General features: G+C 46.5%; 2 protein-coding genes across 2 annotated transcripts in view; both read right to left on the bottom strand.

Moving 5' to 3' along the window:
• Nucleotides 1-356: 356 nt before the first annotated feature.
• TADA2B (transcriptional adaptor 2B) lies at nt 357-6,666 on the bottom strand. Its single transcript, XM_086464096.1, has 2 exons — nt 6,397-6,666; nt 357-5,159 (listed from the first exon to the last, which is right to left on the bottom strand). The coding sequence occupies exons 1-2, from the start codon at nt 6,664-6,666 to the stop codon at nt 4,167-4,169; spliced, it is 1,263 nt and encodes a 420-aa protein (XP_086320222.1). The 3' UTR covers nt 357-4,166.
• Nucleotides 6,667-15,127: 8,461 nt separating this feature from the next.
• The window catches only part of TBC1D14 (TBC1 domain family member 14), a 72,723-nt gene continuing 72,352 nt past the window's right edge, over nt 15,128-15,498 (bottom strand). The window contains exon 14 of the mRNA XM_086463793.1: nt 15,128-15,324. Coding sequence (XP_086319919.1) covers nt 15,259-15,324 — 66 coding nt within the window. The 3' untranslated portion in view covers nt 15,128-15,258. The remainder of the gene's footprint in view (nt 15,325-15,498) is intronic.

Raw genomic sequence — 15,498 nt, 5'->3', positions numbered from 1 at the left:
TCACACAAACTGTCTTTTTTGGACTCTATTACTTCATTCAGGGTGTTCTTAAACACAAGTTACTGTTAAATCTACCTACCATCATTAAAGCTGATAACCGAGTACGTCATTTAAATGGTTCCTCTTCCTTGGCCTGCCCTTTCAGAGAGGGAGGGAGCACCTCAGGCTTTACCAAGAACTCAAACCACCTCTGCACTCTGCCCTACAACAGTAAGAAGCCCTGAAGAAATCAAAGAACAGAGGGAGGTGGTACCCCTCACCATTTAGCTAAAATGCATCTCCACCTGTTACTGCAAAGACTTATGCCGTTTTCCTCATTACACAAGCTGTGTTACCATTAAATCAGTAACAGAAAGAAACTTTCATACAAGTTTATTTACCAATATACAATGCAAAAAAACCTAGTAAAATGCTGAGTGTGCACAACATCAGTTCGGTTTTACATGATTTCAGCACAGGCATTTGTGTGTCTGGCACAGCCACACCAGTACACTGTCCAAATGAGTGCAACATTCCCTTTAAGGAAGAAGCTGATGAGCTGAACGCGCTCACCAGGTACCTTCCTTCACAGTATTTAATGTGACATGACTTAAGAGCAACTGGGGCACATGCAAAAACATTTTGCAAGAAGAGAGAGTAAACCGAAAGGCTAATGAAGTCCGTGACAGTTGCAAAGAAATTCGATGCAGCCACCGCACAGGAGAACCATGGCAGAGCGCTTCGTCTGTGCGATTTACAAGGCAGTTTGTGGTCAGAGACTCGTGCAAACCTACGAACGCTGTTCTTAATGCCTGCTGGGGCTGCGAGGGAATGGGGCAGGAGGGCCTGTGTCCAGAACACGCTGTAACAAGCCCTTCTGCACGGGGTAGGACACACAGAACGGAGATTAATGCTCCCTCGTTACCTAGTGAGCAAATAGTACTGTAAAACATCACCGGGACTGGACTGAATTAAGCATATAGCATTAAAACAGACTTATTGCTGCCTCTATCAGTAGCAGAAGATCAGTATTTTGACCAGCTTATGGAGTGTCACTTTTTCATAGGCTTACATCAATGCTGTTAGGACAGGTACTAGCATTAGTAATATCTTTAATTAGAAAAGTCAAGAGCATTAAGCATATAAAACACCTTTCATTAGCAATATGAAGGCTAGGTTATTTGTACAGTACAGGAAGCACTTCCAGATCAACACAAGATACAAGCTGAAGAGCTCTTTGCCATGTTTTTTCTCAGCCCCTTCACCACAGAAGAGAAGCAGCGTAGCTCCGGTAAGTTGCTGGATTAACATAACTGCATCTCAACTTAAAAACAAACAAACAAACAAACAAACAAACAGCAGCTCATATCAAAGGAATGCTTAGACTAAATCAGTTCCATCTGAAAATATGGAACAGCAGCATCCTCTAGTGCAAGTCACCTTTAAAATTAAAAGCGTAGCTGACAGCGAGACATTGCTTCTAGGGAAGCCCTTTCCAAGGGACTAGTATTTGCTAAAGCAAACATTTACCACCTTGAATTTGCTTGCAAGTATAAAATAAATATTGATATCCATATTCCATACATTAAAAATACTTTATTTTACATTCATTTTGATGTTCAATAAGTTACGTCTAGCACCAAAGAAACATTTTGGAGGGGCTGAGGAATTAAGAAACTACTAAGTGTAAATGAGTTCGCTTCAACGTTTATATGACTCATTGGTGCCTAGAATATTTTTTCTTTAAAGTTACTGTTCAGAAGGGCTTTAGGCTATTGCTTCAGTTAGACTTAGATGTGCCAAAACAGTGTAGAAATATAAAAGTCACAGATTTGAGAAAAAAATAAAAAAAAAGCCCCACAATTCTTTTAAACTCTCAGCTACAAGCAGCGTTGAGGCTCCAGAACACTCTCGGCAATGGTATGTTATGGCAGTTCAGTAACGAGTTACAGGAAGAACCAAATTGCATAACAAGAATCGTAGAAAGAAAGGCTGAGCTTCCCTTCCACGGGAGTAGGACAGAGAAAATAACCACGGGTTTGTACCTCATGGACTCGTGTGCTGTTTGGACATGCATCTAGGGTGGAAGGGGTTCTTAAAGCTACTCAGCGCACTGCAGTTAGTTCCACGGCTGCCAAGGAGAGTCGGTTTTGTCTCTCAGGTATTCCACAACAAGCCACGTTCGGGTAAGCCGAAGTATTACATCCGAGAGGACATAGCCCTTACCTTTTTTGAAGGGACATTACATCACAAGCTCAAAAGAAAAAGGCACTAGAGTTTTGGTTTTTTTCTTCCTTAGAAATGCTGGCTTTGTAATTGTACCCCTCGCTTTTATTCCAAGCTCACTGGTAACACTATTTTGGTAATGCTGGCTACATTAACTAAACCCCAGTTCCTATCAGTACACCTCTGCCAAGCTGCAGAATTAACACTGTTTTAAGATTTTGTGGTATCCTCACCGACTACAGCCCAAAGCATCAAACCAAGATGACGCTTCCAGTGCTGGCACTTGTTCTGAAGCCAGCCAAGTGCCGTGTTTCGGCACACCCACACTCCACAGGAGCTGCCCAGCTGGCCTCCGGTCACAGCTTCCTGCTCTGGACAAGACCAGTAGAGAGGCTCGGGCACAAGTAACACTGTGCCACCTTCCATGGGGCAACCACCCTTTTTTATTTGTTTGGTTAAATACCAGCATGGGAATTGAAGGATGAAATGAGCATAAAAATCCTTTCCTAGTCCTCCTTCAACATCTTCCCTTAACTGGTAGATCTTACTGGAACAGCACTGTGGAGCTGGCAGTCCCGTTACACGCGGTGTTGCATCGCCCATCGCCAGCACCCAGGCCAGGCTGCAGCCGCCAAGAGCTGTGAGGAGCTCCCTCCCCAGGGGCACTGTTCTCCCTGCAAGGGGCTGCATTCCCAGTTCTCCTACCATGTCAGGAATTTCAACTTCAACGTGCTTGTGCTTAGTCCGGTGGTCTCCAGGTGTGTGCAGTTAGAACCCTGTAATGGCTTGATTTACAGCTCCGTACTTCAGGAGCACGCGTCACCTGTGCATTCTGACCTCATCGGCATCACTTCTCCTTTTTGTTTCTGAAAACCAATCTCAGTGATCACTCTGCATTTGAGAATCTCGCTCCCTTTCCCTGTCCCTCCCAGTCAAGTTCACAAGGAGGCAGCTGCACCTCCGCAGCCCGTACAAGCTCGGAAGTTACAGATACCACAGAAGGAGGAGCAGGCTCCCCCCAAAAGAAGAAACAGTGATTTTGCTGCCTGAAGCCCCCAACCGCTGCAAGCCAACTCACTGCCTGTTTTCCCAAACCCCATTCCTGGCCCAAATCCGCCACTCGCAGTAGGACTGACCCCCGCCCCCGAGCAGAGCACCACAGCTGCCACGTACTCCCACAACTTTGCCACTAACTGGTTAACACCAAAGCTTCGGTGGGGTATGTTTTCAGCAAACACTCACGTCAAAGCTATGTCCGGATCAGCTGGGTATGAAGGCGGCTCTGCAAGAACCCTTTCCACAGCACAGGGACCTGACGGCATCTCACCTACCGCATTTCTTCCCTTCCACTCCCTGACATGGCTCATCGCGGCTGCATTCTCGACAGAAACTCTCAACCCTGCTGTCCCAGTGCCTTGGCTGTAGTTACTAAGGAGAATGTTCTGAAAGCTTAGCAATGGTCACAAAAATCCCCGCTCCACGTGCTCCTGAGCTCAGGACTTTTGTAAGCTTCACTTTTGCTGCCAGCATCACGCCAGAAAACAAAACAAAGGGAGAAGAAAGTTTCCAGCAAATGAAACTATCTCCCACCTTCAAAGAAAAGCAAGGATTACACTGATAGTCATTTGTCCAAGAGTAAGGACTAAAGTACTCTGGGACTACTGGACTTGAGTAAGTTCACAGGAAAGAAATTGGTTCTAACAGTGTACCAAAAGCAGTGAAATCCAATGCAGAGTTTCACAATTACGTATTTTTCATGACCCAAAGCAAAAGTCTATTTGAATCGTGGATCATGAATACCGTGGGGGTTTATGTACTTGCCTGTTTTTTGTTTTTAAGGGACATAATTTCTGTATCTTTGGGGAGGGAAAGAAAAAAAAATAACAGAGTCCTTGAGAGTCCTATATCTAAGGGCCCCCCCATAAGGGGCCTCTGCTGTGTTTTTTCCAATTAGCTGAATTTCATGAAGCATCCCTGGATATCCAACCACTTTCTGTTAGAAAGTTTAAAATCCTTTTCTTCAGTACCTTATCTAAGTAACTGGGAAGGCGACTCTTTGAGGGAATTCCTTGTCTTTTTTGGAGATGGTCTTTAATGATTATTGTTTTTACAGTCACATAACGTGCAGGACTCAAGTTCAGAGAGCTGCAGAGCACCTTTTCCCTGTCCGATAAGAGTTCAAAGCCAGGCAGATTCTCAATGGCAGCAAATTCACCTTCTTTGCCATCTTCCTTCCCTCTCTTGGAACTAGCTATGTTTTTGTTCTCCTTCCTCTTTTCCCGTTTATGCCTGGCTGCCTCGTACTCTGCCGACTCTTCCATTTTAGTGATTCCATTGCGACGATACCGCTGCAGCTCCCGAATCTTTGCTCGAAGTATCCTCTCCTTGTGCATGTTCTCAAAGAAGTCTTCAAACTCCTTACAAGACATGAACTGGTACAGAGGCCTCAGCTTCAGCCTCAGCTCCTTCTCTTCTTTCGTGATCTTTCGTTTGGGAGCTTTCTCCTTGTCCTTTTTATCCTTCCCCAGAAAGGCCGGTACCAAGTTGTAGTCTCGCGCGATGTTCTTCCGCCGTTGCCTCTCCTTGAGTTTCCTCACGTACATGTCCACGTGGGCTCTTTTTAACTCTATTTCCACGTCATCGTCATCATAGTTCACCGAAAGGCCACTGATCAGCGTCTCCGCGTCCTGATCATATTCGATCTCGTAGTCATCCCGCAGCGGCATGTATCCCAGCTGCTGCTGTTCGGCCACCGATATATCCAACGGAGGGAGCGGCGTGGTCAAGCTAGGGGAAAGCGGGCCGCCGCTGGGACACGTGTGGTCCGTCACCCTGTTCGGAATCGTGTCAGGGATGCAGGCTTTCCCCAGGTTGCCGTGGATATACATGCTCACGTAGTGCTCCATCACCTCCTGAGGCGTTCGGGAGGCTCCCACGTGAGCAGCCATGTCCTCCTAAACAGAAAATAAGGAGGAGCGATAAAATGATTCCCATTACATCTCCAGCACAACGTGCACCCAGGTAAGAGCACGAGTTCTTCTGCCCTGCTCCTCAAAAGCCAACTCACAATACCTGAACTTTTCTAGCAACACTTGAATTAGCCACGTTTCCATGAGATCTGCATTTCTAGGTCCAGGTAAGTATTGACATGCAGAGGGGCAGGTAAGCCACGACAGCAGCAGCAGAAACAGCACTAAGACAAGCTGCATCAGATCCTCGAGGTACAGGAACACCATCGAGACACTGGATCCACACGGTGATCCCGGAGCATCCATCGCTCCCTCAAAGTCAGCTTACCATCACCAGGGAGCTTTCTGAGTCCCAAGCCAGCACTGAGATCACTACGTCGTTCGGACTTTGCTCATTTGTATTGCATTGCTGAAGTACTTTTAGAGCAATACAGATATAAAGATAGACGGTATTTACAGTAAGAAAGACAGTATTTAGTCTTTTCTAGTTATTTCAAAACTGAAACAAGCTCCAACAATTGTAAACATTAAGGTTTTGAAAAAGTCTTTATGTTTAATGAAGCAAAACATAATCAAGCCACAATTAATGAATCAAATGATGATGCTTTTTACTGGTCCTTTTTAAAAACGAGCCTGACCATACGCTGACACAGCGGGCAGGCAGCAAGGTTACAGCTGTGACATACTGAAGGAAAGGACCGAACACCCAGAAGAAGATGACATTCCAAGATCTGTCACCCGAACAGGCTGGGGCGAGGCGTATGCTGGAACGTCAGCTAAGGACAGGTCCGAGCAGCCCGAAGCGCTGCTTCGACCAGAGGTTCTCCTGCCGGTCGCCCCGTAACGCCGAGAGGCCGCCACCCCCCGCGCCTGCCAGCCAGGAAGGCGGCTGCCTCCGCAGCGCGCTGGGGGGCTGCGGAGCAGGACGGGACCCCGGGGCCTCCTGTCAGGACCGCGTCCGGCCCCCGCTGCCGCCAGGCCTCCGGGCTCCCCTCAGGCCGGGCGGCGGCCGCCCACTGCCCCACGCAGCCGCCCCGCCGAGCAGGGCCGAGGCGCCCTGGGCACGGGGAGGGCCCGCCGCGCAGGACCGGCCGGCCCGCGGCCTGAGGGGCGGCGCTGCCCCGCCGGGCGCTGCTCGCTCGCTGTCAGGCGGGATGCGGGCCCCGCCGCCGGCAGCGCAGCCCAGCCCAGCCCAGCCCGCCCCGCCGCCCGCCGCCCTTACCCAGTTGCCGAAGCCGAACTGCTCGATGGCGTCCAGCAGCAGCTGCTCCTCCCGGCTGCTCCAGCCGCCCTCGGCCTCGGCGCCCCAGAGGGTGAAGCGGCCGCCGTCGACGAGCTGGTAGCCGTGCCATCGGCGGTGCGGGCCGATCTCGGCGCCCGCCGAGAAGCAGTCGGGGCAGAGCTCGATGTCGGCGCACTCGGTGCAGCGGAAGCGCAGGGAGCTCACCTCGGCCAGGCAGTACACGCAGTACTTCTTCCCCAGTTCCGCCATCTTACCCCGCCCGCCGACAGGCCGCGCGCACGCGCCGACACGCCCCCGCGCAGGTATCGCCAATGGCAGCGCGCCCGACGGGCGGAGCCCCGCGACGGACGGCGAATGGAAACGGAGGGCTCGACCCTCCTCCCGGACCCCAGGCCAATGGGACCAATGCGTCTGGGCGCGGGGGGTATTAAAACGAATGAACGGCTGGGATTGGCCGACCGGCATCCGTCTTCCTTTCCCACGACCAATCGGAGAGGCGACCCCGAGCAACCTCGCCGCTGAGTGGTAGTCCGAGGCAAGGGGGCGGGGCCGTCCGCCGGCCGGCGGAGCCGAGTCCCGTTGCCCGGGCGACGGGGGAAGCGGGGAGCAGCCCGGCCATGGCGGCGGCGGCCGGAGGGCCGGAGCTGGAGCGCCCCGGCGGGCCGGCGGGGCGAGGGAAGCCGAGCCCGGGTGCCCCAGGGCAGTCGCCGCGGCCCGAGGTGCCAGACGGGCCCGGGGAGCCCGGGCCTGAGGAGCCGCCGGAGCCCTGCGAGCCGGAGAAGCTGGGGCTGGAGGAGACGGAGTCCTCGGAGCCGTCGGACCCGGGGCCCGCGGTGGCCGCGCCAGCCGCCCGCCGTGCGGAGGAGGAGAAAGCAACGAGCGGCAGGGGCGGTGCCGCGGGCGAGGCGCCCCTCGCGGCGCGGGCTGACGAGGCCCCGGGCCCCCCGGCGCCGGCCGCCCCCGGCGGAGCCGAGTGGAGCAGCGGCGAGGCGGCGGGCGGGGCGCCCGAGGAGCGGGAGGCCGCGGGGAAGGGCAAAGGGGAGCGGGCAGCGCTGCCGGAGCAGCACGGCGGGCCGGCGGGCGAGCGGGAGCGGCCGCGGCAGCGGGAGAAGCGGCGGCAGGCGGGGCCGGACGGGCCGCGGCTGCGGGGACCGGCCCGCCGGCGGGGTGGCGAGGAGCGGCAGCCCCGGGCCCAGGCCGAGCGGGCCGCCTTGCAGGCCCGCCAGCAGGCAGCGGCCGGCGGCGGCCCAGGCAGGCGGCTGGGCGGCGGGGAGGTGGCGGTGAAGGCGGCGGACCGCATCCAGGCCGGGGCACGGGACGAAGAAGCAGCGGGCGAGGTGAGGGTCAGGCCCCCGCTCGAGCTGCGCTGCAGTCTCGTCCGCCTCATCTCTGTCTGTCTGCTCTTGTCAAAAGGATTCTGAGAAGGCCAGCGTTTCCCTGCTCTTAGAGACAGGGCGCTTTCTTCCCCCACCCTCTACTGCTCAGTATTAAACAACAGAAGATGTACAATGCTTTTCTCCCCTTGAAGCTTTATTATGGTCATGACTTATTTTAAGTGGAAGCACTTCTTCCCTGACAAGGCAAGGATTAAAGAAATAGAGTAATTCTCTTTTATTTCTACTCCTCTAGGCCCATGTGGAAAACAGCAAGCTGAAGCATGAAATCCAAAACATTGAAACAATCTTGAAAGCCCAGGGAGAAGTGCTAGAGGGTCAAAGTTTTATGGACTTTGAGTACACGAAGAAAGAGAATCAGAAACACAGCGCAAAGACTGACACCCTCAGTGATGAAACTGTGAAGCTCAAAAAGAAGGTATTGAACTCAGTACATATTCTCAGCCAGTTCAGAGAAAAACTACAGTTTGTGGAAGCTCAAAATCAACGCAGGAAGGCTGAACTGACGGACATTGAGACCCTCTTGTCACAGAAGAGAGATACTCTGCTCAGAACAAAACAGGCCAGAGACAGATTGCAGAAAAACAACTTGAAGTTGCAGCAGAAATGTGGGTTGCTTGGAAATGAGATCTTGCTTCGGGATTTTGAGGAAACGGCAGATACTGTAGAGCTGCTAAGTCAGCGACTGGAAACACTGAAACGTCACCATGCTGGTCTGATCCTTGCTTGTAGGGGAATTCAGAAAAAAATCAAGGAAGCCAATTCCCCTTTCCTTGCTGAGGATGACCAAAGAAAAGCAAGTATGCAAAAAGAAAGGCGTTTTCTGTAGTTCTAATTTTTAACACGCTTCTTTTTGGTAAGTCTTGGGGAACACATTACACGTGTGCTGCTGAAAAAGCCTTTTCTAAGTGACATGTCAGTGCTATGCATTCAATGAAGAGATTACAGAAGTTACTAGTTTTGAATGAAACCATATACATGTGCCCATCTTAAACAAAAAAAGCCTCAGTCAAAAGTCTACACTTTCAGAAAATTCAGGCCTTTAAGGCCAGGGCATCACCACACCCCAACTCAAATCCTGATCCTGCCACCCTCTGTATGGGTAACTCAGTACTGACTTAATCTGTACAATAAATGTACCTGCCTCTGGGCACATCGTAAGGGGCAGTTCTGATAGATGTGGCTGAGAACTGGAGAGAAGCTTCTTGTCGATTCCTGACGTGATGTGCACACAGCCAACACACAGCAGAAGCATGAAATCATTCACTCATTCTGTAAAAAGACCTGGCTGCCAAGTTTACCTTGCTGGGGCAAAAGAAGAAAGGTTTATTACTTTAAGAACTATTCTCATAGTATAAATATATACATAAATCTTGTAACTCAAAACTAGAATTTTTTTTTTTTGGTCTTTCAGCTTTTACAGTTTTAGGGGTACTCAGTCTTGTACTCCTTATGCACAGTGGGTGAAGAGGGTGAGGGCAGGGTAAGCCCATCAGCGTTTCACTCCCCTCTGCACTGCTCAACTACAGCTTATCGGAATTCCAGGAAAAAAAAAAAAAAAAAAAAAAAAAAAGAGGAGGGAGTGACAAACATTCACATGTTTATGACTGTAGAGCTCACAGAGCTTTACAGGAAGCAGCTTCCCCTTTCAAAATACTACATCCTTTAAAACTCCCATTCCTTCATGGCAAACAGCGACTATGAGACTGATCCATACCCCGCAGCTCTTGCTGCTACTGCAGCACTGGTTTTGATTTAAGGCACGAGATGGATGTCAAGAATATTGACACACCTTAGGCCACTAAAGTGTTGGTGCTCCGATATCCTACGTTCCCGTTACTGAAGGAACCACAACTTTGGTCGGCTCCCCACAAGCCGTCACTAGCTCACGTGCCCAATTACTGAATCAATCCTACCTCGTTAATTGTTCGTTTCTACATGCGATACCACCACTTTGCAACCTCTAGTTCCATTTTCAGTAGTCAGAGTTGGGTATCAAAGGTCCAGATTTAAGTGTTCAACAGCTGTGAATTTTGCAGGAAAGAAGCCACATCCCAGCTGTAAAGAGTAAGAGTGGAGCCTTTTGGTTTTCCACCACAGGTGGGAATTAGCACCCGCTGGGACCAGTATTGCTGAGGTGTATTTGAGCTGCTGGTTCTAGTTCCAAAATAAGTTGCATATGCATTTAAACAAAGTACAGGTCACTGACTGCACTTACATGGGGATAAACAGTAGATACACTGACATAAAAACATTTCTAGGAACTGCTCACACCTTTCTCTCAAATCATCTCTGAACTAGGTTTTCTGAATTGCCTGGATATTTAAAAGACAACATAAAGTGGGTATTACGCTATTAAAGGCTTAAATATTGGTTTTGTCATAGTGAAATGAGAGATCAATAATTTCTTACTCTTACTGTAATCATGCCGTAGCAATTCGGTTATATTATTCAAAGGTCCTTACAGTTCTGAGGAACTATGGCATAAACACAGTGGAACTGTGCAGGCTCTTGTTCTGCAAACAACTGAAGTACTCTGAATCTTCAGTAGCTCAAACACTCTATTCATGAAGAGATGTTATACAACTAATATTCAAAAGCTATGCACAAAATACCAGATCTAGCTCTGGCTGTTGTTGCTGGATAGTAAAAGGAGACAAGTGCAACAGCCAACCATCTATCTTAAAAAAACCAAAAAAAACCCCAACACAACAAAAAACCCTACCAAAGTCAGTACCTTTCATCTTAAGCCCTGTTACCAAAAGTGAACTCCTCCTGCTGAAAGAGCAGCTATCGCACAAGTCGAGTCGCCTCCTGGTGTTCCAGAAAACTGTTTTCACAAATTAAGGATGATCAGCAATCATCTCCCCTTCTTACAAATTCCTGCCAGGAAGTCTGACGCTTCTTCTTGCTTTTGGCTTAAGACATATAAACCTTCCTTTAACTTCTTAAACACTATTAAGCAACCAAATAAAGGGAGGGGAAGCAGGGAAAGTAAATCTTAGATGCTTTTTATTGCTGCATGTTTGACATCTGGAGAAGGTAAGAATTTAGGGTGCAAATGAGATTGATAGTATATTCCTTGAAATGAGTATTTCTACTGAAACAAATACTACTAAGATATTTCCTTACGCTTCACACACTGTGTCCAAGACTTACTTTTCTTAGCACTGAGCTGCTGACACAACCCACTGCTACCCCAGCCTTCCAAAGCACCCTGAGGGAGAAGATCAAAGATTCCTCCATTTTCCTCCTATAAATAGAGGAGGGCATTCTGTCAGGAAGTAGTGAAGACAAATGTCTTTTTATTCCCTAATCTCATGTGCTGGCATGCAGGGAAGTACTTCACTTCTCTTCAAACAGATTAGAATTAGTACTGGGAAAACAGGTCAACAAAAGCTAGTTTTGAACAGTTTTGTGCAACTGCTGCAATATACAGAATATAATGCTCTATCAGGATCAAACTGGTATAAGCTTATGGAAAGCAATTCTGATTTTATGTTCTAATCCAGCAAACCAAACTTAAAGACACTTCTGTCCAAGGAAGTGAGAGACTTGTTTACCGGAGAAACTAGAATCGTGGCAGCCAAGCCTTTGACTACGTTCCCCACGTAGTCTTGTTGCACATGTACTGTCTTCTCGCCTCTGCTTTTATTTGGCACTTCAATGTCTTTTCAGTTAAGTATGCAACAGGAAGCTGCTCCACTTTAATCTCTGAAGTTACGCCTATGTAAGAATTAAAACAATGCTGCCTGAAGTTGAGCACAAAAATGCCTTGTGATTATGAAACTTGCAATAAACCAAGATTTCTTCTTTTAAAACAAAGAAAGGATAAGGTATTCAAGCATTTCTGAGTTCTGCGCATCTCACAAACATGTATTTAGATCTATTTTTCATAATACATTTATCAGATCTCAGACCCAGTCCAGAGAAAGGCCTATGAAATGGATTAAAACATTGGCACTGGAAGTATCAAATCTTCTCTATGACACATGTAACATAACAGGTATTTTAACATGAGAACCCGGAAAGCATCACCAAAAAATCCTCCACCTGTGATACTTAAATGTCCCGAAGTCCTGATTTTGGACAGACAAAAACTGCTAAAGAAGCCTGTGAAGACACAGACAGGTACTTGAATTTTTAATTTCTGAATTACACTGACAATAGGTGACTAAGATAACTTTACATGACTTTATTTAACAAAACCATATATTTACAGTTGAAAAAAGTTCCAGTTTGATACACGTATCTAAACAAAACAAACTTGATAACTACATAAAACCAATTTAAACATGATGTACAGGGGATGTATCAACAGTTCTCTATACATCATTCTAGTTTTTAAAACATTCAAAAATAAGCTGTAACAAGGTACCTTTTTTTTTCAAATGAAATTTTTTTACGAAGTGAAATAACATTAATGACTGATTGCTGACTGAAGTTGCAAACTGGCTTTATTATAAAGTGCAGGTTGTACAGAATTCCAAACCTGGTTGAAGTTTTATGATTTTGCTGATCTGCTGCATTTACAGTGGCAGTTGCAGATTTCTGCTGTATTGCAACATTTTTATTTTTCCTTAAACCCATGAGGAAAAGAAAGTTTGCTTGATGGGGACACTTGCTCAGTGGCAGAAAATCTCATGCATCTTGTTACAGATACTCTCAAGCACCTGAACAATAAAATTGTCAAATTTTTTATGCAATCCCTGAATTTATTACAGAAATCTTCCTTAACAGCTAATTAAGAGATTTGGTATGCTGCAAGAAACTTAAAAAGCTCAGTGGCAAGTAATTCTATGCCCTTACTATTCATCTTTGTTTTTATCAAAATTCAAGCAGTAATTTCAAATCAAGTTACTGAGAAGTTGAAACAATTGCATCTTTAGGCAGGTGATTTTTTTTGTTTCAAATGTATTTTGTTTCAAAATGAACTGTGCAAAGCTCCTTATTGCATTGCTTTTCTTCATTAAAGAACATACCTTATATACAGAAAGAAATGATTTAGAAAATATATACATCTTCTAAGAACAGAAACATCAAATCACAAAACAAAATAATTACATTTGCAAGTAACAAACAGTGCACAAGTGTTGCAGCAGGCCTTTTTCCCACAACTATACCCATTTTCACTGTTACATTCAACATCTTACTGAGAAGAGAAAAAGGAGCACAGGCTGTCGATGGCTGCAGAGATACCTAGTAGCTAAAGAATGCATTTTAACCAAATGAGCCACACTTGGAGACTTGGTTTGAAAGGAAATGCAAACCTAGTTGCAATGAAGACTTAAATCACAAAGCCAGTTACAGTGCCACCTAAAAATGTATACCGAGGAAAAAGTTGTCTCTGTTTAAAAGCTTAGTGCAAATGTTCCAGATGGTAGGCCTCTCATATCCTTCATGGAAAGGCATATTTGTTGTAGTAATAGAAAAGTAGTATTAAAAAACATTTACTGACCTTCCAGCTTCCTATTGCACTTCAAAGCCATGGAGCATACAAGTACCAGTCTCTGAAGGACCAAAGCTACACAAATTCTGGGAGAATTACCATGTGTTTCTTACCAACATCTCAATGTCTATTTTCAGTAAGCGATGACCTAGAAGAAGTCTTACGGAGGAATTAAGATGGCCAACGGAACAGCACATCCAGTACGCCAGGGACACAAAGCGGACAGGAAAAGAGGCCGATGAGGTATCAGGCTTGCAAGCTGCATTTGCCTTACACATCTTGCAAAGTGATTATGAGTCCTCACTTATCAGGGAATCCTGCTCTCACTCTTTTTAGCATTACAATCAAACTATCCCTTGCAGAAACTACGTTCGTACTAAAGGACAGTATTTTGATTATGTCCCACAGTCCTTTACACTGTATATAGAGTTGAGCAGTGTGCAACTATTATTCTCATTTTTTTTATTCAGACAATGCCAAAATAATCAGCGTAAAACAGACTGAAGAGCATTGGGAAACTGCTGACCACACAGCTAGAGGAGTTAGTAACGCCTGTTTACAGTTAACACAAGTATTGCTTCAGTTAGTTTCCCTTTTCAATGATCGTCGTTATTTATAAAATAGATTTTACAATATACAGTATGCAATAAACATTCTTGTAAATCAGAGGCACCCATGATTTACAGTTCAACATACATCTGAATGCAGAGGGGATCTACGCTGCGTAACAGAGTCATAGAACCGCAGTCTGCGGCCTCTGTAACTTGCTCCCATGTACCAGAGGCTGGATAAAACGCTAGGAATGACAGCTTGTCCTCATCCTGATGGTATTTGTCTGGCACATTCCCCAATAAACTTCTTTCACTTTGTCACGACCTACAGATCAGCTTCACATAACGCTTCCCTGCAGCGGCAGCAGCAGCTTCAGGAGATCCCACAGAACCTTTGCTTTTCAGCTGGCCTACATAACTTCTCCCCTACACCCTCCCTCCTCAGTTTCACCAGTGAGCAAAGCTGCGTTTAAAGTAACTATAAAAACTGCTTTTAACCATTTCTGAGTTTAACTGCTCAGCCCACAGTTTTATCAGCATGACTGGAGAGACAGCACAGAGTAAGCAGCTGGTAGGCAAGAACACCCCAAAACGGCACTGCCCCAGAAGAGGGAGACGTGGAAGCATGTTCAGTAGTATGTGACCTTGGCTTTAAACAGAGGAAAGAGAGTGCAACTGGGAAATGATGCCAGCTTAATACTAGAAACCCCTCGGTGAGTTTGGAATCTAGTCTGATTAATACAACTTCTTCCACATGCATTCAGATCGGAAACACAGATTTCCAAGGCATCTTGAAGAATAATTGGTTTTGCACTGCTAGTGTGACTTCTCTTCCAAGTTTGCTTTCTACTTAACTTTTTCTTATTAAAGAATGGAATGTAGTTCTATGTCTACATGATTTCTTTGGTAAATGGGACCCACAGCCTATAAAACAAGAAGCATTTCTAAAGAAATGGTCCTTACATCATTTAACTACAAATTCCAGCACCAGTTATTTAAAATCCAGATCCAGCTACTGGTATGGGAAACACATCCTGCCTAAGAATGAAACTGGGGAACAGCTTTCAAAGCAACCGACATTGCTGAATGCCCAGTCTTTTAAAAAATCAAAGAAATAAAAAAATAAAAAAAACTTAATATTGTTTAGTTTCACCGCCCTCATCTGAAGAACAGACTGTGTAATGCTGTCCACAGCAAACGCTCATTCCACCAGAAGTTTAAGGCTAAGCCTAGGTTTAATTTATAAGGGGTTTTATCCCCCGATTTCCTTCCTTCCCCCCCCCCCCCCCCCTTCTCTTTTTTACCTCTCTCCCCTTTAAGGCTAATCTACTACTAAACAAAACTCTGCAATAACACTTTGATTTGCAGGCTCATACATGTCAAACAGTACTCAATACTTTTGCCACTTTAGCTGTTTTTCTGTAAGTCACTGGAGGGAACCGTAATTTTAACGTTTGAGTGAAGGACTTCCTTTTTCCATTTCCCGGTTATCTTTCTGCAGAGCAGCCAGTATCTAGACATTTCAAGGAACAAGAGGAAAAAAAAAGTATTAGATTTAAAAACTGACTCAATAAATCATTGTCCGAAGGGTTTCCCATTCAATTATCTCTGAGCAGTACTAGTTTAACTATTGAATGTGATCAGATTTAGAGAACCTTGCCACTGACTGAGACGTCTCCCAAAAGTC

Source organism: Leptosomus discolor, chromosome 4, assembly GCF_034619465.1.
Source record: "Leptosomus discolor isolate bLepDis1 chromosome 4, bLepDis1.hap2, whole genome shotgun sequence".
Taxonomy (NCBI): Eukaryota; Metazoa; Chordata; class Aves; order Leptosomiformes; family Leptosomidae; genus Leptosomus; species Leptosomus discolor.
The sequence above is the reverse complement of the archived record's forward strand: the minus strand, read 5'-3'. Positions and strand labels throughout refer to the sequence as shown.

Excerpts from the sequence above, each read along its gene's own strand:
- TADA2B (XM_086464096.1), bottom strand. The coding sequence starts at position 6,666 with ATGGCGGAACTGGGGAAGAAGTACTGCGTGTACTGCCTGGCCGAGGTG. Across the intron at positions 5,160-6,396 it reads AGTTCGGCTTCGGCAACTGG|GAGGACATGGCTGCTCACGT; the intron begins GTAAGGGCGGCG and ends TTTTCTGTTTAG.